Raw genomic sequence first — 26871 nt, forward strand, 5'->3', positions numbered from 1 at the left:
TGACATTTACACTTTCACAGAATTAAAGATAATCCATGCATTTACTTCACAATCTCTCAAATTGCTACCAGAGCTTTCTGTTAAGGGCATCTATATTCAGAAATATCAACTGAACACTGTCTGTTAAGGCAAACCAGCACAGTGATTCCAAGTGTACACAAAATGTTCTGCCTCTCCAGAAGGCATTAAGATGACACCGGGGAGAGCAAGTGGGTGATGCAGCTCCAGCTCTGAATTCACGCCTGGCAGGTTTAATTTTATGCGTCAACTTGGCTGGGCCACGGTGTCCAGACATCTAGTCACACATTACTCTGGGTGTTTCTGTGAAGGTGTTGGAGGCGAGTAACATTTAAGTAAGTACACACTGAGCAGCAGATCGTCCTCCTGCATGTGGGTGGGCCTCATCTAATCAGTCAAAGGCTGGAATAGATTGAAAGGCTGACCTCCCGGGAGCCAGAGGAGATTCTCCAGCAGGCAGCCTTCGGACTTCATCTGCAACATTGGTTCCCCCTGCTTCTACAGTAGATGGCTTTCAGACTCCAACTGCAGCTTTTTCCTAAGTTTCCAGCCTACAGATCTTCCCCTTGTTTGAAAACCTTGACTCAAACAATTCCAAATTCACCTCTGAATCATCCTTGGGAACCATCTAAGTTCCCAAGACTTTGAACTGAAGTTGTACTTGCCAGGCTTGAACATCATTCTAGACTCAGGAGACAAGTTATGCACAAACCAATCATTCCCTGAAAGCCAGGCTCAAAAAGGCAGACTCTCCCTAATGACCGGCAGAACTGATGGACTCGAGCTGGAGGCACGACCGTTGGCATGGCTCTGGAATGTTGGCACAGCCCTGGAGTGAAACTCAATGGAACCCAGCATGGCCCTGGGACATCAGCATAGCCCTGGAATGAAAGCATGGCCCTAGAACATCTGCATGGCCCTATGACATCAGCATGGCCCTAGAACACCTGCATGGCCCTGGAACACAGGCATGGCCCAAGAATATCTGTACAGCTGTGGAATGGAGACATGGCTCTAGAACATCAGCATGGCGCTGGAACATCCGCTTGGCCCTGGAATGGAGGCATGGTGGCCCTGGAATGAAACCATAGCCCCAGAACATCTGCTTGGCCCTGGAATGGAGGCATGGTGGCCCTGGAATGGAGGCATGGCCCTGGGACATCAGCATGGCCCTGGAATGGAGGAATGGTGACCCTGGAATGAAAGCAGGGCCCTAGAACATCAGCATGGCCCTGGGACATCAACATGGCCCTGGAACATCTGCTTGGCCCTAGAATGGAGGCATGGTGGCCCTGGAATGGAGGCACGGTGACCCTGGAATGGAGGCATGGTGACCCTGGAATGGAGGCATGGTGACCCTGGAATGAAAGCATGGCCCCAGAACATCTGCATGGCCCTGGGACACCAGCATGGCCCTAGAACATCTGCTTGGCCCTGGAACGGAGGTATGCCCTGAAACATGGAGCCACGAGAGGAGACTTAATAAGAAGCAGCAGGGAAGTCAGAGGCTTGTATAGGAGGCCAGAGCTGGGAGCACAGTGGGAGAAGCTCCCCAGTCCAACAAACTAGAGGACGGTCAGCGGCATGATGAAGAGTGAACAGGTGGAGGTGGAGGGGGAATAAAGGGAGGTCAACGAGGAAGGGTCAAGCCTGGAGCAGCCAAATGTCCTACAGGCTGAGCTGTGCCCAGGGGGGCTTGTCTGTGTAAAGGTGACATAGGGCTTCCCTTGCAAGTGACAACCAAGGATCATTCAGGACATTCCAGGGTCCACCCAGAGCAGGAACGTGGCTGGATGGGAGCTGAACCCTCCACGCACCCAAGGCAATGATCATCTGAGCTGCATCTGGAGGAGGCCAGGGCCAGGATCCTTACAAGGGGAGGTGGGGCACCAAGGGAGGGAGGGGCCACATGAGTTGGAGGCTCTGACAATTTCGGAAGTGAAGGAGTTAACACGGAGGCAAAAATCAGCCACAAGGCCATGGAAACACACAGCACCAACTCCCCCTCGAATTCCACTCAGAATCAAACACATGCTTGACTTAAATTACATATGTTGCTGGGTTGAGAAGCAGGAGAAAATAAATTCATTTATGACTAGCACTAAAAAGGAAAACCTTCTAGTCACTCCTTCGTGCTTACAGTTTTCATGCAGTGCAGAAAAACCCAAATAGCATCTGATGCAATTTACATAACTTTACATAATCTCATGGTTACCATTCGGCAAAGAACTTCCAGACCGCATCTCTTCCATTTATTTGCCGCCAAAAAAGACAAGTTGGAAAATATTCTGGACAGCAGCTTTCTACCCTACTCTTAAAAATCACCAATAAACCAACTCTACAACGTTTCTCAGTGATATTCAGTCTGACCATTCTAATCTAAAGTCTTAATGATATCATCTAATCAATAAACAAATATTTACAGACCCCCTGCTATTTTCAAAGCATGGATTTCAGAACTGGCCAGAATCCTCTTAGCTTAAAATCTACTTCAAACTGCCTGATCGGGGAACAGACACACTTTCTTCAACTATGAAATAAAAATAATACCAGCCACTTCATAAGGATGTTCTGAGGACTGACAGGATTAAATGTCATTACCCGGTACCACAGGAGGTACACACAAAAATATCTTCTAATTGGAGAGCTATGACACAAACAGAATGAAATTCGTGATTCATTCATTCACTGTTCAAGATGACCAAAGACAGTGTGTGGGGCCAGGCACGGTGGCTCATGCCTATAACCCCAGCACTCTGGGAGGCTGAGGAAAGCAGATCGTTTGAGCTCACGAGTTTAAGACTGGCCTGGGCAACACACGGAGACTCCCACCTCTACAAAAATACAAAATTAGCCAGGCATGGTGGTGCGTGCCTGTAGTTCCAGCTACTCAGGAGGCTGAGGTAGAAGGATAGCTTGACCCCGGGAGGCAGAGGTTGCAGTGAGCCAAAAGCACGCCACTGCACTCCAGACTGGGTGACAGAATGAGACCCTGCCTCAAAAAAATTAAAATAAAAAACAAAAAAGAGAGTATATGGCATATTGTGAGTAGCGAAAAACAAATACAAACACCGAACAGGGACTTCTGGGGGAAAAAAAAACCATTCATTTTTTACTCACAGACCAAGTTACTCACCATTACCTATATGAAGGGTTTTGATTCATCGGAGGACTCTTTTATGATGTGATGTGTGAATGACAGAAATTAAAATTAAATACTGTTTGCACCAACAGTTACAAACACACACATACCTACTCTCTCTGTCACACACATCTACAAGCCAAGCCCATCCTGGTCTACACCGTGATGAATCTGTTCACAGACTCTCTACTTGATCAGATAGAATTCAAAACCACGGGAATTGTTGTAGAAGGTCTATTCAGTGCCTACGGAGAAAGGATTACTTTGTTTCCTACCTGAATGTTCCTTCTTTCATACACCATCATCAAAATGGCTTTTGACAATACAATACTAGCTCACTTTTAAAATATTTTAAAAGTTTAGAATATTTAAATATTTTTAAATAAAATATCTAACTATGACTTTTGGTTTATTTACAGACACACTTGTCAAATAATCTTACCCTTTCTTATACCAATGTGTTCTGCTCTCCTTATACTAAGCTATCTAATATTTAATGAGTGTCTCTCTGCTTGCCTCAACCCTGGGTGCCCAGTTAGGATTCATTTTGCTCTTTGAGCTTTTAGCATATGTATTAAATTTTCTTATTGATAAACAAGTGAAACTCCAGTTACAATGTCAGATAGCCAAAGAAAACAATGTGATTAAGTTCCCTTAATATTACTAAAATGTCATTTACATTATAAAATGCAAATTTTAAAAATGGTCAGTCTCATGAAAACATAACCTAATTCTACTTCTCGGAGTCCACAGTTGAGCCATGTCACAGCCGGTTAAGTCCTGCTGTCTGGTCACTTTCCTGTGCCATGTGCCATCTGCCAGCATCTTGTCCTCTACAATCAACTATAGTAAAAATGGCAATTCCCAAAAACAGTCCTAAAACCAGGCTTTAAAACTTGGCAGGAGCTGTCCACATAAACATAAGGCCATCTTCACACTTTCTCCTCACACTTCATGAATAAACATTCCTTCATTCAAATGAGTTGTATATTAACTAACTCCACTAATTTTGATTTAACTTTGAATGGTAAATCGAGTCATTCTGGCAAGGTTGCAGAGTATGCAATTCAAACGACAGAAATTTTAATAACGGGGAAAATAAAAATTACTGGCATGACTCCTAAGGCACTAAAATTCCAATACTTTTATTGCAGCAGTAGAAAGCACTCATAAATACATCTCCATTTACAAGCCAAGGGGTGTTATTTGGAGTTGCATCATCACACATACTTACCTGCAATCTTCCACGAGCATCCTTTTCAGGGCTCGGCAGGCATCGACTAAATCTCCAAAGCTTCCCAGTCCCACACATTAAGAGGTAATGTTGCTGCTTTTCAATAAATAACAATGAAGTCGTCACTGGATTAAATGATTTCCATATATTCTCACCATAAACAATAATTATTTGGCAGCTGCCCTTTGCGAGCATCGCATGTGCTTATGAATAAATCAAGTCTTATGGATTTACTAAACCAAAACGTTTTACATTTTGCTCCACTAATAAGAGCCATAATCCTCCGTAGCACTGAGTGACGCTTTAATGTAGTATGTTCCTTAATACTTTTAATATGAAAGATTAGTCCCGATTAGCTCACAAGCAGGAACACTGCTCCCTGAACAGCCAATTGGCCACGGAGCCCGGGTCTCTAAATGCATGTTTATTAATGGAGCTCTGCCTGCTGATGGGCATCCCCTGGTGATGACATCTCCTGGAGCTGCCGCCATGCTGTTTCTCCTTCCTTGGACCATTTCACAGACTCATGAAGGCTTACATTAATTCATAGCTTATATTAATTTAAAATAGTAACGCAGGAAAACATGGGACTGCACGGGGTCCTAGGTGCTCTGTAAAACTATCATCTAAGATAATAAAACCACTGTTTTTCAATGCAGTGACTCCAGGTACTAGAAAACTACTCTGGAGAATCCCAAAGTGTCCTCGAAGATCTGGAGCTCTGCAACCTCCATCTGACAAGGAAAGGCATTCTCTCCCTTCTCCCATGAAACAAGGACAAAATTCGCCAACACTCCCAGGCTGTTATCCACAACCAACTGACTTGACTCAGCTTCTGCTGATTACTCAGCTAAGGACTGAAGACTCTCAGTTCTCTGGTTCCAATGGCGAATGGGGCCTACAATTCTTTATGGGGGAAAATTCTACCCAGGCACATGCCGTAACTTGCTGACCTAATGACAGCGTCTCCCAATCTGTTAAACTGTCATCACCTCCAACAGTAATTCAGAAACTTTATGTCCGTGCTTTGGACAGATTCCTGGGCTAGACGTCCATGGATCTTAACTCCAAAAATACTCCATTCCTTGTGCATTATATAGGAAAACTAGCACCCAAACCCTCCTTCCTTTCTTCCTTCACAAGGATCACAAACCTAGGCATTTCCTAAATGCCTAGAAAAGACTGGAAAGCTCTTTAGAGATTCTATACCACAACCCCCTTGATATGGTTTGGCTGTGTCCCCACCCAAATCTCATCTTGATTTGCAGCTCCCATAATCCCCACATGTTGTGGGAGGGACCCAGTGGGAGGTAACGGAATCATGGGAGCAGGTTTTCCTGTGCTATTCTCATGATAGTGAATAAGTCTCACGAGATCTGATGGTTTTATACAGGGAAGTTCCCCTGCACAAGCTCTCTTGCCTGCCACCATGTAAGACGTGCCTTTGCTCCTCATTTCTAATTTGCCTTCTACCATGACTGTGAGGCCTCCCCAGCCATGTGGAACTGTGAATCCATTAAACTTCTTTTTTTCTTTTTTTTTTTCTTTTTAGATGGAATCTCGCCCTGTCGCCCAGGCTGGAGTGCAGTGGCGCAATCTCAGCTCACTGCAACCTTTGCCTCCCAGGTTCAAAAGATTCTCCTGCCTCAGCCTCCTGAGTAGCTGGGATGACAGGCACACACCACCATGCCCAGATAATTTTTGTATTTTTAGTAGAGATGGAATTTCACTATGTTGGCCAGGCTTATCTCGAACACCTGACCTCGTGATCCGCCTGCCTTGGCCTCCCAAAGTGCTGGAATTACAGGCGTAAGCCACCACGCCCTGCCTAAACCTCTTTTTCTTTATAAATTACCAGTCTCAGCTATGTCTTTATTAGCAGTGTGAGAACAGACTAAAACACCCCTCATGCAAAGATGAGAACCCCAAGGAGGGGACTCACCCATGGAGCTAAGTTAATGGCAAAGGCGAGATAAGAACTCAGATCTTGGGCTGCAACCACAGGCCCCTTCCCTTTCTACCACTCTGACTCCTGGAATCAGTAAGAAAATCTCCCTCTCACCAAGAAGCCTCCCAAACAGAAACATTATGTACCCCAGATTGCTATAACTGCTGTTCATATTCTGCAGTGCCTTTCAAGTTTAACCACAGCAAAGATCGACCAGGTACAGTTGCAGAATTTACAATGGTATCAGCTCTCTAAGACAGAAAAAAAACCACACGAACAAGAATCCTTGTTCAAAAAATAGATTCTACTATTCCCTCCGGAACAACTACCGCCTCTGGCTACAAAGCAATAATTATTCTGTCCTACAGCAATCAATAAAACCTCTTGCCCCATGAACCTGCTATTTCCTGACTCTGCTCTCCATACTAAAGATCTCCAAGTCATATTGATTACCCACTAAATTTTTTTGAGTTCTTTAAAAAAATCACTGAAGAATTCCTCAAATTAGCATAAGTTGTTAACAACTGAATAGACTTTAAATATTTCCATCACATTCATGGTTTCCCTTTTTCCAGGGTTTTCTCATTTTCTTTTGAACTTGTCATTTTAAGTGTGGCTGTGTCTTGTCTAATAGCACAAAGTCAGTAGGATACAAATTTGATGGTGTTTCCAAGAATGTGACTGCTGCCACATTTGTCTTCTGAAGGAGAAGGAAGAATTGATTAATAAAGTCTGCCCTCTTTCTCAAGCAACAGCATACATTTTTACCAAATGAACCCATTAGCTCTTAGAGTATTCAGATTCAAGACCCCAGAACTTGTCTCTAAAACCGTTCACTAGAGCAGCTATTACAAAGTGAAATCATCTTACATCCTTTCCAAGGGCCTTTCAAGACTCAAGTGTCAAACTTGAAGAGTGAGTCATGAATGTGATGGTAAAACCGTCCGCAGCAAGGATGGGGCCTGAGGCTCCCACCCACTCTATGTGCCCCCTCTGTGTGCCCTCCTCTTGGTGCCCCCAAGCATGTACCTGGCCTCCAGCATGAATCCACCCCCCCGAGTGTGCGGCAGCATAAACGTGTGGCACCTGCGTGCAGAGTTGGGGATGGGGGAAGGTCTCTAAATCTCTAACTAGACCTGATATTTCCTCAATATTCCATTAGTACAATTCATCCATCAAGGCTGATTTATTTCACGACGGATCAGAAATCATAGGTAAATTAATCAAACGTTACACCACAGCTTCTCATCTCAGTGGCGGTTTTAATTCAAAGGCAGATCTAACAGTGTCACTCAGGACCCGTTCAGGCTGGGGCTGGGGCTGAGTGAATCAGACATTACCAAAAGCACGAGCATGCACTGTGCCTCCCAGGGTGTGCCTCCTGACCCTACGATTTGCTTACGCAGAGCTGGAGTGGGAACTAAAAATAAAACCTGACTTAGTAATAGCCATTCTCCAGCACTCACCTGAATAGAGGCTGGAAATCCAGGCTCGCACGTCCAGAGAGAAGGTGCACAGAGCGCTACTGGCAGCTCAAGGAGGAAAGGCGAAGGAGAGCGCACGTGCTTCGGACCTTCGTAACAACGACTGTTCTTTTCCTCGCTATTTCAGACTACCATGTGAGCAGCACTTTCACCTTCTTCAGCACATCACTCAATTACTCAGTGAACCTTTACTGAGAATTCCTCAAGCACAGGCAGCACATGCTAGAGCTGCTGTACACAGATGAGTGGGCTCACACCATGCAGCTTACTGTCTTAAGGGGATAAAGTGTACTCCGTTCAAAGAACCACCCAAGTGGAAGTACAGCTGCATCTAAATGTCCACCCACTGATGAAAGGAGAACAAAATGTGATCGATCCATGCCAGAGAATATGATTCAGCCTTAAAAAGGAAGGAAATTCTGACACGAGCTACCATGGGGATGAGCCCTGAGGACACTAAGCTTAGGAGACTAAGCCAAACACAAAAAGTGACACAGCGTAGGCTTCCATGCATGTAATATGCCCAGAACGGGAATATCTACAGAAACAGAAAGTACATTAGTGATTGCCAGGGGTTTTCTGGGGAGGGGGGGAATGGGGAGTGACTTTGGAGGTGATAAAAAAAATGTTCTGGAATTAGACAGTAATAATGGTTGCATGACCTTGTGAAATTTTATGGCATGTAAATTACATATTGAAAATCAAAAAAGAAAAGACAGTACAACTGCAACCATGATGCACACCGAAGGTGCGGGCAGCCACAGATAGGGTATGACCTGGCCCGTGAGCACGGACAGTGTCAACCTTGGTGCAGGAGAAGAGGAAACTACACTGACAGCTGGAGGAGGAGGAGGACGTGGAAAGGAAGGAGGTTCTCGGCATAGGAAAGAGTGGGTGCAAAGACCCAATGCAGAAAGGAAAGAAAGAACAACCTTTTTCTCTTTCTTCAGAAACAATAAAGAGTCAAAATATCATCTAACGCCACAGCAGTGGGTTCAATCCAGACAAACGTCGCATAAATGCCACTCTTGACTTCAGCCATTTTATGACCCCCTTCTTAGCAGATTATCAATTACACATAACAAAGGGTAGTTAAAAACCACAGGCTATTCCCAATAATCAGAAAAACAAAATATCATAACCAAAAAAAAAAAAAATGATAAAGCTCCAATACTGCGAAAGGCTAAGTAAGGTAACTGCTAATACCACGGACAGAATGAACCTGGGGATTTCACCTCTCCAAGTTTACACGTCACTTCAAGATGAAAACAGGCAGCTAGCTACGAAGAGGACACCACACACATTTGCAAGGTGGCATCAAGAGCATGCAAGTATCGCTGCAGCCATTATCATACAATAAAACATAGAGAGTGGTATGTTGAGATTCACGTATTTGGCTGTCCTCAGTTTTCTCACTTACGGGATGAGACAAATTCCTTCGATGCATTTATCATGCCCAGCCCATTCTTTTCCAGCAGGCTCTCTCCCCCTCAGCACTGCTGGCAGGCTGAGCCTGGTAATTATTGGTTATGGGGCTGCCCTGTGCACTGTGGGGGTTTAGCATCGTTGCTGGCCTCCACCCACTAAATGCTAGTAGCAACTCCCATAGCCCTGACCAAAAATGCCTCCAGACATTGCCAGGTGTCCCCTGGGGGTTAAAACTGCCCCCATAGAGAACAGTGGCTTTGTAGCAACTAAATTGATCATATCTACATGGGTTTTGACCATTCCCTTGAGACCAATGTCGTTTCTCTCATCTGTGATTTTCTGAAAGCTTGACACCCTAACAGCCTCCCATGAAATCATGAAAAGTGATTAGAGAAGCCTGCTTAAGACGCTCCATGTTACTGTTCAAAATGCCGACTTGCTAAAGCAGAAGAAAAGCAACATGGCCAATCGCAGAACACAAGACCTCAACTCTTGACGTCCTTTCAGCCTTCCTTTCTTATCCTCCAAAAGTAATTTAAGGATTAGGCACATTTTCAGTTCCTAAAAGCCAAGGCTGGCTCCATTGTCAGCACCAGCTCTGACATCCGAAAATGTACCGATCTCCCTCCAGCTAAGGAAGCCCGAGAAACAACTCTGAAAGAACTGTGAGACCTTTGCACTAAGACCGTTAAGGATTCTGTGCAAGGTTCTCTCTGCTCCTTGCAAAACTACAGGCATCGTGAAGGATGGCGGCTTGTAAATCGAAGCCTTTGAAACGGGGGCTCACCGTCCGGGGGCATCAACACCTTGTTGTTCTGTGTGCACCACCCCACGGGGTGCAAATCCGCTATGACTACGTCACACCAGAAGTCGGCCCTGCGGTCCTCCCCGTAACCACAGTAGCGCAGAAGCAGCAGCTGCCCACACGTGGTAATGATCGTGGCCACCCAGTATGTGTCCGGGTTGTTCTTATTCGCCACTTCCAATTTCATTCCTGGCTGGAAGTTGCTCTGAATGCTGATTTCAACCTTAAGGAATCAGAAATAGAGAAAACCCATTACTACCCTAGACACATACATCCAGAAGACGACAAAACCACTAAAACCATGGCACTTACAAACAATACTCCTGGTGCTCTAAAACAGGCATATATTTATCTAAGTAATATTCTGTGGAAGCCACAAATGTAATGCTAAACTTTATATCTGCAGCCGCCACTTTAAGAAAAAAAAGGAATAAATTTAATTCTACCAATATATTTTAACCCAATATATCCAAAATATTATCACCTTGACATGTAATCAATATAAAAAACATTAATGAAACGACCAACTTTCTTCTTTTCAAATAAAGCCTCCAAAACTTGGTGTGTATTCTACACTCAGAGCACATCTGAATGTAGACTACACACTTTTCAAGGGCTCACAAGGACCACATGATAGTTGTGGATTTGGCCCTAGAAAATGGATTTTTTTTTTTTTTTTTTGAGATGGAGTCTCGCTCTGTAGCCCAGGCTGGAGTGCAGTGGCAGGATCTCGGCTCACTGCAAGCTCCGCCTCCCGGGTTTATGCCATTCTCCTGCCTCAGCCTCCCGAGTAGCTGGGACTACAGGCGCCTGCCACCTCGCCCGGCTAGTTTTTTGTATTTTTTTAGTAGAGAGGGGTTTCACCGTGTTAGCCAGGATGGTCTCGATCTCCTGACCTCGTGATCCGCCCGTCTCGGCCTCCCAAAGTGCTGGGATTACAGGCTTAAGCCACCGCGCCCAGCCTGGATTTGTTTTTTAATTAAGGGTTACAGTCTATTGATATCTACCAACCCTCACTTCCAGAAAAAGTTTTCCAGCCTGGTGGGTCTTAACATTGCAAAGCTGACATATCCGCTGTCCATAAGTGGCCACTGCTTAAAGGAGATGACAGAATTATCAATCACACTTATATGGGTCTGAGGCTACTTTTCCTTTAAACCTAGCATACAGACCTGGGAGCTCCTGCATCCTGAAGGACAGCCTCCAGCTCCGCCCCCCAGGACACTATACTGTGATTAAAAGGGAGGTGGGAAGATTGACTGAATCAAAGAAAATGGGAGTGACTCCATACAGAGAGAAATTGATAACTTCTCAGTACAGAAAGGAAGGAAAAAGTTGTGATCAACGTCTCTTTCCTAACCTGCCTAAGGCAACTGCCAAATCATCTCAGCATCTTAAGATGTAAATGTTACAATGGCTTTTGCGGGACCATAACCACATCGTATGCTTGAAAGCTTTGCTATGTTTTAATATTTAGCTCTTGGTTTTACTACACAGCCACAATCACATTCAAAATAAACTAGTAAACATAGCATAATGAGTATAAAGAGAAATGGAAACATGATCTACCTTTTCAGGGTCACAGAAATTTAATAAAAATCTTAAATTTCTTTTGGAGAGAACACTTCACCTCCAAAAAGAATAAAATGTTGTAGTAAAAGAAGGAATCACATCGGGCGTGGTGGTGCATGCCTATAATCTCAGCTACTCGAGAGGCTGAGGTAGGAGAACTGCTTGAGCCCAGAAGTTCGAGGCCAACCTGGGCAACGTGGCGAGACCCAGCTCACAGAAAATAAATAAATAAGAATAAGGAATCACAAGTTCTGGCTTCCTCATTCAGCCAAGGAGCCAAAAGGAAGAACAGGTTAAGAAAAGTGCCCCAATTTGTCGATGAAACTCAGGCTGAATCTTTGTCCTGCATGGACAAAGTGAAAAATGTTTCTCAGTTAAATCTCCGTTTCTATTTCTATTAAAACAACAATTAAAGACTAAATTTCCAGGACCCAACTTCTTAGGACCCAGGTGAGTTAGTCTTTTTTTCCCTGCTAATGATATTATATATTGCCAATATCTTACACCAAAGCAAAAACCTGATAAAACCTCACTTTTTAAAAATTTTCTGGGACTTGCCCAGTACTGGGCATGCTATTTGCATTATTCAAAGAAATATGATTAATGAGAATGTTTTTTTTTTGGTTGGATCCAAATGTTTTCATCATATTTATGGTTAGTTCCTCTAATCTGACTCATCTGCCAATAAATGGCTGGAAATCTTTTATGAGCTTTTTCAAAATCAAAATATTAATTGAAGCTGAAAACATAAAGCCATTACACCTACTAAGAATACATTATACCTACTGGTTTTAGTTTTCTGGCTCTTTACTTACTCAAGCTGACCTTACCTGTGGTCTATATTCCCTGGAGCTATCCGGGGAAACCAAGCTAACTTCTAAGACTCCTCCTTCTTCCTAAAAAATCTTGGCTGAATTTCCCTCTTTCCTCTTTGTTTGAGACAGGGTTTCACTCTGTCACCCAGGCTGGAGTGCAGTGGCGCAACCTTGGCTCACTGTAATCTCCACCTCCTGGGCTCAAGGAACCCTCCCACCTCAGCCCCCCAAGTAGCTGGGACTACAGGTGTGTGCCACTACACCCAGCTAATTTTTACATTTTTTGTAGGGATGGGATTTTGCCTGTTTGTGGCCCAGGCTGGTCTCGAACTCCTCATCTCAAGTGATCTGCCAGCCTCAGCCTCAGCCTCCCAAAGTGCTGGGATTACAGGTGTGAGCCGCCATGTCTGGCCACGAATTTCCCTGTTTCCACTGCCCTTCTTCCATTGGGTTCTCCGGCTTCTGCCTACAGATTCCTTCCCGTCCCACTTTCTAGACACAGAGAACATGAGCTGCTTTACATACGTGTTTGAATGATGTGTGGGGAGCGGCACTTGCTCCTGTCTCTTCCAAATATTCTCCCCAGTTAAAGCCAGTTTCCTCCAAGCTTGAGCCTTCTTCTGTCGAAAAACGAAAGAGCAGAATATCAATACTGGAGTGGAGGACAGAAAGGTGCTGGCCTGCAACTGAGACCAGAAAATCCTTCATGCAAGACACAAGCTAATTCCACAGTTTAAAAGGATATTGCAGAATTTTTTGCAAAGCTTCTTCAGTCCGCTGATTTTAGAGGTGTTGACTAAAGAAAGGAAAACATGGGACATTCCGCTTTGACACCGCACGGATGAAATCAAGAGTAACACTGGGTTCTCCGGGGTAAATAACATGAGACATATTCCAATGCATATTTGCTACATGTTCGTGTATTAGCTCGAAATTAGCTGCAGTAGACACCCCAGTCTGCAGGGAGGTTGGAGGACAAGACAAAGGAACCCATCGTGCGCTGACTAAGGGCTGTGATGTAGGTTATGACGTATACGGAGAACAGCACTAATTGTTATAAAGATAAAGCACTGACTCTGGCACCATTTTAAGGGGAAAAAGAGAAAATGAGGCCCAAAAGAATTGCTCGAGTGTGTGGGGCCATCCAGCCAGTCAACAAGACAAACCAACCAGCTGCCCCACACCCCCAATGCCTGGCCAGTCCAGGGCTCCCAACTCTCACCTACTGCTGGGACAGAGCTGTTGGGGCCTGACACTCTGGAGAAACCAACAGAGCATGTGCTTCTCCGATCACAAGGAATAAAGAGAAATACAATCAAATACACAACATGGCTCTCAAAATCGTAACCATCTGTGGGTTTTCTTTGTTTGTTTGTTTTTTGTTTTGTCTTTTTGAGAGACAGAATCTTGCTCTGTCACCTAGGCTGGAGTGCAGGGGTGCAATCTCGGCTCACTATAACCTCCACCTCCTGGGTTCAAGCAATTCTCCTGCCTCAGCTTCCCAAGTAGCTGGGACTAAAGGCATGCACCACTACACCCAACTAATTTTTCTATGTTTTAGTAGAGGCAGGGTTTCACTACATGTTGGCCAGGCTGGACTCGAACTCCTGACCTCAGGTGATCCACCTGCCTCGGCCTCCCAAAGTGGTGAGATTTCAGACATGAGCCACCACGCCGGGCCAAAATCATAACTATTTGAATTTCACAAACCCACACACCCAGCTTGAAGGAAATCAAGCAATTCTCCAAACATGTAAGGCTACATAAAAGATAAAACTTGTATAGTCAAAAAGCATCAAATAACACATTTTAACACACACATAGCATAAATGTGACTGCATCATTTTAAATGGAAATAATAAGCCATAAACATTATTTGAACCAATTGGCAAGGTCATAAGAACATACAACAGAAATAGCTGTCCAAAATGCACACAAGAGTTTCAAAAGTTTAGATTATCTTCCTGCAATAATGTCCAATGGATGCTGATGTTTGACCCATTTATCTTCTAGAAACAAAAGCCTATGTCAATGGCCAGGAGTAAATACTGCTTTCCATCTTGTGGCTTGTGCAAAACGGATATCCAATCCTATCAGATGGGCCAGGGAAAATGGGGTCAAATAAGAATGCCTTCTTTTAGAGACTATCACTATTTGTCCACTTGAAATTTTTATTTTTTATGTATTTATGTATGTATGTATTTATTTATTCATTTATTGAGACGGAGTCTTGCTCTGTCATCCAGGCTGGAGTGCAGTGGCACGATTTCGGCTCACTGCAACCTCCGCCCCCCCAGGTTCAAGAGATTCTCCTGCCTCAGCCTCCCAAGTAGCTGGAATTACAGGCTTGTGCCACCACACTAGGCTAATTTTTGTAGTTTTAGTAGAGACAGGGTTTCGCCATGTTGAGCAGACTGGTCTTGAATTCCCGACCTCAGGTGATCCTCCCTCCTCAGCCTCCCAAAGTGCTGGGATTACAGGTGTGAGCCACCGTGCCCGGCCTTCTTGAAACTTTTAAGTTATAAGTAGGAAAAGTAAGTCTCTCTTAATACTTTGTGTACTCTTAGAAACTGAGGGAAGAGGATCATTTTTGTAAAGTCAGAAGAGGCTGAATTGAAAGGCTATTTTAAATTTTGCCTTCTAAGCCCAAGTTGCATAGAATGGCCTCCTCAACTTTTGCTTCAATGAAGTGACTTATAGTCAAACATTCAAAAAAGAAAAAGAAAAAGCCACCAGGAGAGAAAATCTTTTCTTGGTGGCGCTCTAACATCTGGTCCCACCCAGGGATTGAAGCCCTTCAGGCAGAAATGTGCTTCCGGAAAAAAAAAAAAAAAAAAAACAAAGTCAACGGGTCCTGCAGCCTCCAGTGAAGAATGGATGACACCAAGAGGCTTAGAGCTTCACAGACACAGTGAAATGAACAAGAGAGAAAGCAGTCATCTTCCAGAAAACACTTCAGAGTGGCATCTGGTGGCTCTGCTGACAATCCTCTGCCTCCCAATGGCACTGGGCACCTCTTACCAAATTTGCTTTCCGATGCACTAGTCAGAGGCTCAGCACTATTGATCTGCCCCAAAGTCCTGATGCAGTATCTAAGGACAGCAAACCTGCTGAAGACAAAGTCCAGAGCTTCTTTCCATCCTCCTTGTCTGGCCTCAGCTTGAACCAGACCCTCCTGCAGCCCCTGCCTGCCCCAGCCTGTGTCAGCAACTTCCAGATCTACAAAGCAGCCACCACCCTCCTGGGAACATCCTAAGAGCTCTGCTGTGTTTGAGTGTCACCTCTCTGCTACAAGGCTTGCTACGGTTTGAATGTGCTCTGTCCCCACCAAAAGTCATGTTGCAATCTGATTCCCAATGTGGCAGTGCTGGGAGCTGAGGTCTAGCAGGGGATGTCTGAGTCCTGGGGGCAGATCCCTCATGAATAGGTTAATGCCCTCCCTCAGGGGTGTGTTCTGGCTCTCCAAGGAATGGATGAGTTCCCTCGAGAGTGGGTGTTAAGAGCCTGGCTTCCTTGGTTTCTCTCTTGCTTCCTCTCTCCATGTGATCTCTCTGTATACACCTGCTCCCCTTCCTCTTTCTGCCAAGAGCAGAAACAGCCTGAGGCCCTCACCAGATGCACCTGCCTGTCTTAGACCTGGCAGCCACCAGAATCGGGAGTTGAATAAACCTTTTCTTTATAAATTATACAGACTCAGATATTCTGTTACAGGAACACAAAACAGACTGAAACAGTGGTTTACAGGTATCTCCTCACAATCTTCCCAAGAATCATAATGGATGCATACTCACAGGGGCAATCTTGAGAGCTCAGAAAGGACAGGGAGTCACCCTGAGTCACTGCTGTCCAGCCTCAGGGCCAGGAGTCCAAAGCTGGAGCTCTTATGAAGTACTTTCCCCCTCCTTCTCCCACCTGTGTCATGCACCAGAAACCACCACCACCACCGTTCATGTCTTCTGCAGAATCCTAGGGAGGTTTTAAAGTGATGAGTCTGTCTCTCCATGTTGGTGAACCCTGAAACAGTCTACAGCCAAAAAAGCAGGAAAAGAGAAGAAACAGGAAGCCATGGCCACCTGCGGAGAAAAGAGTGGACTGAGCTCCCAGAATGTGTGTGAGGAAGAAGAAGAGAACCTGGGAAGAAGATATCAGCATGAAACTCAGCCCTGGGCCAAATGAGGCACGAAGTTTTGTGTAGGACTCCGAGAATGATGGCTGCTGAAAAAGGGAACAAGTTGTCCTGGGTGACTTGTTCCTGCACATCAGAAACATGCAAATAGAGGCTGGGTGCAGTGGCTCCCCCTGTAATCCCAGCACTTTGGGAGGGCGAGCCAGGTGGATCACTTGAGGTCAGGAGTTTGAGACCAGCCTGGCCAACATGGTGAAACCCTGTCTCTACTAAAAATACACCAATTAGCCAGGCGTGGTAGCACACACTTATAATCTCAGCTACTCAGGAGGCTAGGGCAGGAGAATCGCTTGAATCCAGGAGGCGGAGGCTGCAGTGAGCCAAGATTGTGCCACTGCACTCTAGCCTGGGTCACAGAGCGAGACTCCATCTCAACAAAATAAAACAAAAAAAAAGGAAACATGCACATTGAGACAGAACCTCGGAAACTGCCTGCAGTCACCAGCACCTGGGATGAGAGGCTTTAGTGAACCCACCACATTACCCACAAAGATTCGATGATTCCATCACTTCAGATCAGGAGAGACCAGAGCCTCCAATTCCAACCTCGACACTGAGACCACTGGCTGCAGTTCTTTATTCACCACACAATCCTAATCTAGGCTATTAGAATTTTACCAAAAGTTGTGCTTCCGTCAAATTTTAATTCATTACAACTACATTTCCCAATATAACGGGTTCTGCAGACTTCAGCGTACACAGTTTCACTCAGTCAAGATAACCAGGAGGTCAGAGGGTGCCACTGTGTCTCCCCTGCAGGAATCAGTAGAACAGTAAGCTCTGTCACTCTCTGCTGGTCTAAAGAAAACACTTAAAAAGGTAACCAAAAGTGAGACTCAGAATGGGATTTTAAAAAATTCAAACCTTCATGCCCAGCACTGATGACTTGAACTGTGCGTTATAACAAAGTCAAGCACAAAATGTAGGGTTATTCACAATACAGCCTTTTAAAATGTGTCACATACAACCCTTCCCCAGGCCTATGTGCCCCAAGGAGCTGATTCTCCAAAGACATTTCAATGAGCAATAGAAAAACACACAAAATGTTTATGGAGAGAGGCCTCATAAACCCAGAGCAAATATTTATAGCTGATTCATAAACCTCTTAAACCCATAAACATTTTATCAAGGAAATTCTGACAATCTCCCTCCACTGTAAATGACCCAGTGGGAGGTATTTCCCCATGATGTCATGAAAACCGACCAGGAAAAGCTACTAAGAAAATTTCACAATTTAAAAGGGAACAGGCATGTTCATTAGCAGCAATCCAGTTTTAGAAAACAGAAAGCTATTTATGAGGCAAGAATATTTCATAACAAACATAAAAAGAATACCTTACTATACCTTACTAGAAGCTGGACTGTAAGTGACGTTAGAGTGAAAAATGGAATAAACAAACGGCCCATACATCTTCGTTCAAGTAATAAAATCTTGGGTTTGTACAATTTTACAATCTGAAAAAAGGCTAACTTTACGAGGCTGAATATTAAAGCCTGTGCCCACTACACCAATAAAGGAACTGGGAATTGGCAGATTCTAGGTGAATGCTTACTGAGCACCTTCTTAGATGCTAGATACTTTTTTTTAATGTGGAAAGAGAAAGAAAGAAGACATTAAGTCTTTCTTCCTGTAAATACTGATAGTGATTTCATACTATCAGAAGATTTAGAAAATAGTTCCACTGTGAGTATATTCATCAGAAGCATCTGTGCAAACAACTCAGAAAGGAACCGTGGCCATCTGCCTAGAATCTGAGCTCACAATTGCAGAGCCACCCCACAGGCAGGGGGACAGTCCTCATGGCACAAAGGTCCTCCTGGCTCGTCCGACTACCCAATGGCCAGAGTTATTCTAAAGGGAAAAAACAAAGCACAAAAAACAAAAAACATAAAAATCGCCTAGCCAGGGGAAGCTGCAACTATTCAAAGGAGGGTTAGGGAGAAGAGGGAATACCACTGAGTCACACAGGACCAGTTCCCAGCGTGAAGAGTGAGGCTTGAATTTTCCTGAGAAACATGTTGACTCCTTTCCTTCCCAAAGAGAAGAGCCAGTGAATACATTCCAAATGCCAAATGCCAAGAAGAGGCATCAAGCCCACATTTTCAGCGTAATTCTCTCTACTGAGGCTCACTCTGCCTAAATGTGCAACATCGCTTTATCTACAGACTTCATCAGGACATTTCCTGTAGCAGGCCTATAAAAATAATGTCAAGGAATCTACTGAACACTATGTCAGCATATTGTTCTGCTTGCTTTTATCACAGCAACTGACAACGCCTGGAATCTCAGCATTGGAATTTCAGCGCACTTCCTTCTTGGTGTCCGCCGGGATGATGCTGTCTATGGCGTCTGCTGGGGAGGCCGCAGATCCTGGGCTATTTCCTCTCCCTGGGCTTTTTCTAATCACATATTTGGTGTTCCCAGGAGAAGGAGTAATTTTATATTGTGCCTATTTCATTTACAGGACTTGGGTGGCAGTTATTGATCTCAACTGTGATTTGAGCTTTGCTTAGGAAAACGCCGCCCCACCCTGTAGTCCCAGCACTTTGGGAGGCCGAGGCGGGTGGATCACGAGGTCAGGAGATCAAGACCATGCTGGCTGACAGGGTGAAACCCCTTCTCTACTAAAAGCACAAAAAATTAGCCAGGCGTGGTGGTGGGCACCTGTAGTCCCAGCTACTTGGGAGGCTGAGGCAGGAGAATGGCGTGAACCCGGGAGGTGGAGTTTGCAGTGAGCAGAGATCACACCACTGCACTGCAGCCTGGGCAACACAGCAAGACTCTGTCTCAAAAAAAAAAAAAAAAAAAAAAACTGGTAATGAGACTGAGGCCAGCTGAAGTCTTCCTTTCACATGGGCATCACTGCAAGGAATCATAGCATCATAACATCTCGAAGTGGACAGTGGCAAAAAAACAAACATAAGAGAAAACACCCGGCCGGGTGTGGTGGCTCAAGCCTGTAATCCCAGCACTCAGGGAGGCTGAGGCGGGTGAATAATGAGGTCAGGAGATGGAGACCATCCTGGCCAACATGGTGAAACCCCGTCTCTACTAAAAATACAGAAATTAGCCAGGTGTGGTGGCACGTGCCTGTAATCCCAGCTACTTGGGAGGCTGAGGCAGGAGGGAACCAGGGAATCGGAGGTTGCAGCGAGCCGAGATCACACCATCGCACTCTAGCCTGGCAACAGAAAGAGACTCCGTCTCAAAAAAAAAAAAAAAAAGAGAGAGAGAAAACATCCAAGCACGTTCGATTTTCCTTTCCTCGATCCCATAATTTTCTCAAGGAAAAACTTCAGTCACTCAAGTGTAGTCACTTGTTAGGGAGACAGTAACACAGCAGTCCCCAATCTTTTTGGCACCGGGGACTTATGCACCAGTTTTGTAGAAGACAATTTTTCCACAGACATGAGGGAAGGGAAGATGGTTTCGAGACAATTCAAGGGCATTACATCTATCGTGCACTTTATTTCTACTATTATTACATTGTACTATATAATGAAATAATTCTGTAACTCACCATAATATAGAATCAGTGGAAACCCTGGGCTTGTTTTCCTGCAACTAGATAGTCCCATCTGAGGGCGATGGGAGACAGTGACAGATCATCAGGCATTATATTCTCATAAGGAGTGCACAACCTAGACCCCTCGCACGTGCAGTTCACAATAGGGTTCACGCTCCTATGGGAATCTAATGCTGCTGCTGATCCGACAGGAGGTGGAGCTCAGGCAGTAATGTGAGCAATGGGGAGCAGCTGTAAATACAGATGAAACTTAGCTCCCTCACCAGATGCTCACCTCCTGTGGTACGGCCCAGTTCCTAACAGCCCATGGACCAGTTCCAATCTGTGGCCGGGGTTTGCAAACCCCTGTAGTAAGGTATCATGGGACACAGGGTAGGTGGCATGGGAGGAAAGAGTACAAAAGAACAACAAAGAATCTAAGTTGTGTCTGTGCCCCCGAAATTGTGTGTGTGTGTGTGGGGTGTATGTGTGTGTGTGGGTTGGTGTGAATGAGGGTGTGTGTGTGAATGGGTGGGAGTATGCATGGTGCTATGGGATGGGTGGAGGATGAATGGGCTGTGAGTGTGTGTGTAATAGTGTATGCTGGCCCAATGGGGTGTGAGTGTGATAGGTGGCATGGCGTAGATTGGGGCATGGAGTGCGGAGAGTGAGCGTGTGGTGGGTGTATGTGTGGATGGGTGGAAATGGGACGCGGTGCTGAATGTGGGGTGAGTGCTATGGCTGTGGGTTGGGTGTGGAGTGTATGGATGGATGGGTATGAGTGTGGGTGTATGTGGGTGTATGCATGGATGGAGGGGTGTGAGTGTGGGTATGCGTGTGTGGCTGTGGGGTGGGTGTGAGTGTGGGGGTGTGTGTGTTGGGTGGGAGTGTGGGTGGATGAATAGGTGTGAGTGTGGGTGTGAGTGTATGGATGGGTGGATGGGTGGGTATGAGTGTGGGTGTGTGTGGGTGTATGCATGGATGGACGGGTGTGAGTGTGGGTATGTGTGTGTGGCTGTGGGGTGGGTGTGAGTGTATGGATGGGTGAGTAGGAGGCTGTCGGGATTTCCTGATGACTCCTCTGTGCACTTGAAAGGGCAGGTGCCCCCCAGGGTTTCAGAGCACCAACTCCACAGCCTCACAGTGCCTGAAATTAAATCTTGGTTCTAACACAGGGCTCGAGTCACTTCATCTTGTTGTTCAGTCTCCTCATCTGTAAAAGTGGGGCAATAAAAGCAGCTATACCTGTGGGCTGTTGAAGGATTAGGTGAATTAACACATGCAAAGAACTTAACATTTTCTGTGCCTGCCACACAGTCTGAACTCACGCTCATACACCTATCATCGCAAGTCAATTCAGAACCAGCTAAAGAACACCGGGTTTGCCTCCTCCTGTACGTGGGATGAGTAAATCCCATCTGAAAACGCTTCCCAGGAGAAGACCTTCAGCACTAAGACTCTGCCTGTCCCAGTTGGTCCCAGAACCAAATATCTCACCAAGTGATTCCAGGACTGGAAATACTTTTTGGGTTAGCAGGTTGGAAAAAGTAATAATCAACTACTTGTAGAATCATACTTAATAGTTTAAATGCTCAAAACTAGATTTTAGAGAAAAAAAAAAAAAAACTACTTGTAGAATCAAAATGCTCAAAACTAGATTTGAGTTTCTCAAGTGAATCCAGCCACTGTCCTCTGCAAAGTCTTAGACTCTGCTTTAAATTTGTATCCTCTTTAGAGTCTGTCTGTATCATCATCTAAAACTCTCCTCACCACACAATACAGAAATCCCAAGGCAAAAGGACAGATTAGCCACATGGGGTGGAGAAAATCTGGGCCAATGTCTGAAAAATGTTAAGATAATTTAAAGCCATTTAGAAATAGTATTTCCATTAAAGATCTGAACATCTTGTATGATTCAGGCCATCCCTGACGCAAAAGCAAGGAACCAATCATGACACAAGTATACATGGGCTTTCTGCAGGGACTCCCCCAGCCAAGGATATAATGATTCTTGCTCTCACACTTGCTATCCCTAGAACCACCCTTAACGAAATGTCGGTACAAATCATTTTCCTCACACCAGATTATCATTAATGAGTTTCAGAATCTACTTAAGTTAGAGAGATAGATACATGGCAATGGTATGCACGTGAAAACCCAATACACAGTAGGTGTTTAAACAGTTTTGAAAACGCACCACGAGAAATAACCCAGTAATCAACATCGGATGTGTGCAGATGATATACTACAAAAATAAAAGCTCAGGAACTCCAAAATGTGAAAAATAACTTCACTCAGCAAACATAGGAAAGACTTTTTAAAAAGGTAAATCTGTACTTAAATAAAGTAGAATAATTAGGATGAACTTTCAGCCTATACAACTATGCCTTCTCAGAAAATAATTTCCATGGTTCCAGGGAGGAACAATGATTCAGCTCTACCTGCAGGAGAAGTTGTCTCACATCTGGTTGATGTGTAGAAAATCTGAAAGAGGGAAAAGGAGCCGATTTGGAAACAGATACTAACATCTTTCAACACAGTAAGGCCTTCACTCATGTGAGGGTTTTCCAGGCTTTCTTCCATATAAAGATACAATTTTATAAACTTAATCTAACAAATTCAATGATATGGAGCAACCTGTAATCTGTCATTGACTAGTCTCATCAAAATGTGAAGACAAACTTTGTGACTTCTTTGGACCACGGTCAAGTGGCTGACTTAATGAGCCACATTTTTTTTACAGGAATTCACCATAGCTAATGTTTACAATTCAGAGGGCTAAACTGTCATTAAGTAATTTGCTGGTATGTATAAACAGTGCAACTCTTTTTTTTTTTTTTTTTTAAAGAAAAGGTATCCTTTTAAATAAACCCTTTATTGTGTAAGTATTTAGAAAAAGATACATTTGTGCACTTATAACTTCATCAGTTAAATAATTAAAACCCAATCAAGGCTGGGTGTGGTGAATCACACTTATAATCTCAGCACTTTGGGAGGCCAAGGCAGGAGGATCACTTGAGCCTAGTAGCTCAAGACAAGCCTGGACAACACAGTGAGACCCCATCTCCACAAAAAATTTACAAGTCAGCGGGCACAGTGGGACACACCTGTAGTCCCAGCTCTTGTGGAGGCTGAGGTGTGGAGGCTTGAGCCCAGGAGATCAAGGCTGCAGTGAGCCATGATTGTACCACCGTACTCCAGCCTGGGCAACAGGCAAGATCCTGTCTCAAAACATACATACATACATACATACATACATACATACATACATACATAAATTTGAATCGAAGGCTGTGTTTGAGTCAGAGGAGGGAGCTGTTCTGTTTTTCAGATTTCTGGAAGGAAGATGCACTTCACCACCAGTCCGCATGACCTCACTTCCTTCCACATCGTATGCTTTTCTGACAGATGTGCTCAACATATTAGACGCTGTGTCATCGGCATCTACTACGTAGGCAGATCTGGATGTCCTGTCTCTCTCTCCAGCACTTGGGAGGGAACTCTTTTTCCCAACCTCCCTTGCTGCGGCAGAAACATGCAACTAACTTCTTGTCAAGGGGTTCCGAGCAAAAACGGCATTCGTCTCTTGTGAGCCAGAGCAGGTAATTGCCGGTCCAAGACCTCCAACCCTGCTCTTCCCACTCACAACAAACCCTGCAGGAAGGTGCACAATGACTCCATGGAACAGTGATTCATAGACATTTCCTGCCCAGACCACTGAGATTTTCAAGTGATGTGTTGCTGCACTATAACCCAGTCCTCTCTGTCTAGTATTCAAGATAAGAATTTTGACCCAAATTTTAGAGCTGCTATATCCTTATAAATAGGACTTCAAATCCCAGGAACCAGGCAGTATGTGAGATCTAGAAATGTTGCACCATTGTTTCCTGAATATTTTCAGGAAGATATCGATCAATTCATCAAAAACCCAGATGAATCTAGAAAACAAAATCCTACCAGAATCAAGGTCTCCATTTCCATTAGCTGAGCTGAGACACTTTTCCAAGGGTGAAGATGAAGGGTCTTGCATATTGGAAGCTGACAAAGTGCTCTCCATGCCTGATGAGCAAGTGTCTCTTCTCTTAATTCATCTTGCAGAAAAAATTACCTAAGAGTAATCAAAAAAAAAAAAAATCAGAGCAGTTTAATCATATTAATTATATTAACTTATTTTTAAATTGTTTTAAAAAACCTTAACCTTATTAGTGTTGCTACCATTTCATTAAAACTTTCAAGATGCAACGTAATGTTGATCATAGAAAATACCAGAAATCAGTATTCTGGTACACTGAGGCCAGGCACAGTGGCTCATGCCTGTAATCCCAGCACTTTGGGAGGCCAAGGTGGGCAGATCACTCGAGGTCAGGAGTTTGAGACCACCCTGGCCAACATGGTGAAACCTTGTCTCTACTGAAAATACAAAAATGAGTCAGAAGTGGTGGCAGGCGCCTGCAATTATAGCTACTCGGGAGGCTGAGGCAGTAGAATCGCTTGAACCTGGGAGGCAGGGGTTGCAGTGAGCTGAGATCACACCACTGTACTCCAGCCTGGGCGACAGAGCAAGGCTTCGTCTCAAAAACATTAATTAATTAATTAAAAAGACTAATGAGTACGTCTCTATACAAGGTCAACAACGTCAACAATAAAGGTCTCACCAGAGCAAAACCATCAGTGTTCTAAAGGTCATTGTCACCACTAAGATGGACACATATTTCACCAACAGAAACTTGCATTTCAGTCCTCGATCCACCATGGCAACAGTGGGTAAGACGCTCCCCCGACCTTCAAGCTATGCAGCACCAACCTCCACCCCCGCACACAACTTCAGCATCCCACACGCAGGTATTGCAACACGCAGTGCCCTGCCGCGGGAAGAAGTCCTCGGGTGTTACACATGATCTGTTACCAAAACCAGTTAAAGCATCGATGTTTGTGAATAATGTGCTTTTTCACAAAGTAGAAATGGAGACAAGACTTTCCCTATGACAGCACTGCTATTCCCCACTTGCCTTCTAATAAGATGGCTGGAAAAAGCAGCCACATTAGAGCTGGTTCCCGCAGAATCCTGTTCTCCAACTCCTTTATGTCAGGGCCCAGGAGACACCGGGAGAATTCGTATCCAATGAGCAGCCATACCTGGCTCTGATGCTTAGACACTGCCCACACGGTGTGTTAAACCCCCACAGCCACATGGTGTTTCTCTCATTCATTCAACATGCGCTTTCATTTCACACGTAGTTAGAAGTTTAAATAAGCCAACAGGCAGGTAGAGATGAAGAAATAAAAGAATATAGTGCACCTATATCTACTACCAATGGGATATTTTGTGACTCACATACTGGTAAAATATCTTTTAAAAAACATTTGGGGGTTTTGTCAAAATTGAAGGTTCATGTCAGGTGCAGTGGGTAGCCTACCTGCACCTGTCATCTCAGCTACTTGAGAGGCTGAGGCGGGAGGATCATTTGAGCTCAGGAGTTCACGGTCAGCCTGGGCAATATACCGAGACCCCCATCTCTAATTAAACAAAAAACAGAAGGTTCATGAAAGTGCATGTTACTCATTTATGCAATGGTAGAGAAAAAGCTGGAAAGTCAATGCCAGGAACAAATAGGAAGAGACAGGAAATGTACCAGGGACACAGTACTAAAATGTAATTCAACATGCGTTCAGTTATCCACCTGTTGTATTTAACATACTATACCAGACACTGTGGAGAGGACAGGAAGCTATTTCTCAATCACAGTACAAAGAAAGAAAATACCTATTTCAGAGTATATAAACTATAAAACTATATGGAGTGGGTCGGCAAGCAGCGATCTAGGCATTTTGCTACTACAAAGTTAAGTTCATGACTAAGCCAAGGGAAAAACAGTGCAACAGAGAAGACCCCTGCAAATGAGAGATTATCGCTCCTTCACTTTCTCAGCACAGGGCCTCATGTTTCCTGAGGCAAACATGCGGGCACAAGGGTTGAGTCGTAAAAGTCAACATCAGTGATACAAGAAACTTAAACCAGGACTTTCCTGATTTCAAGTGTGAGAGCTATGGGTAAAATGCAGTGTACTAGGTCCTAAACAGTTTCTTCAGCTTGGTTTAAAATCACAGAAAGGCTGGGCGCGGTGGCTTATGCCTGTAATCCTAGCACTTTGGGAGGCTGAGGCGGGCAGATCATCTAAGGTTGGGAGTTCAAGACCATCCTGACCAACATGGAGAAATCCCATCTCCACTAAAAATACAAAAATTAGCCAGGTGTGGTGGCACATGTTTCCAATCCCAGCTACTCGGGAGGCTGAGGCAAGAGAATCGCTTGAACTTGGGAGGTGGAGGTTGCGGTGAGCTGAAATGTGCCATTGCACACCAGCCTGGGCAACAAGAGCGAAACTCCATCTCAAAAACAAACAAACAAAAAAAAAATCACAGAAAGGACAAGTAAGTACCATGCCTGAAGAGCCATGGGCATGATGTGCTCACTGTGGCACCGTGCGGGGCACCACAGAGTAACCCAATCTTAACCATGGCCCTCTAGATGCATAAATCTAAGGCAGGTAGTGTAGGAAAATATGGTATATGCACAAATGACCTGAACCAAAATACAAACTGGGTTTGCTTCGTTCATAACGAAAATGAAATGTTTTAGATAGTGAAATCCTTTTTCAATAGTTTTTAATAATGAAAATAGGGCGGGCGCGGTGGCTCAAGCCTGTAATCCCAGCACTTTGGGAGGCCGAGA

General features: G+C 44.5%; 1 protein-coding gene across 2 annotated transcripts in view; it reads right to left on the minus strand.

Annotated features, from left to right (window-relative positions):
• Window positions 1–26871, minus strand: part of SFMBT2 (Scm like with four mbt domains 2) — a 258910-nt gene that overhangs the window by 206349 nt on the left and 25690 nt on the right. For both annotated transcript variants that reach the window (XM_017872485.1, XM_017872486.1), the window contains exons 2-4: window positions 24096–24246; window positions 12972–13066; window positions 10042–10282 (exon numbers count right to left, since the gene is read on the minus strand). In XM_017872485.1, the coding sequence (XP_017727974.1) occupies window positions 10042–10282; window positions 12972–13066; window positions 24096–24195 (436 nt within the window). In that variant the 5' untranslated portion in view covers window positions 24196–24246. The remainder of the gene's footprint in view (window positions 1–10041; window positions 10283–12971; window positions 13067–24095; window positions 24247–26871) is intronic.

Source organism: Rhinopithecus bieti, unplaced genomic scaffold (assembly GCF_001698545.2).
Source record: "Rhinopithecus bieti isolate Rb0 unplaced genomic scaffold, ASM169854v2 scaffold_6933, whole genome shotgun sequence".
NCBI classification, from domain to species: Eukaryota; Metazoa; Chordata; class Mammalia; order Primates; family Cercopithecidae; genus Rhinopithecus; species Rhinopithecus bieti.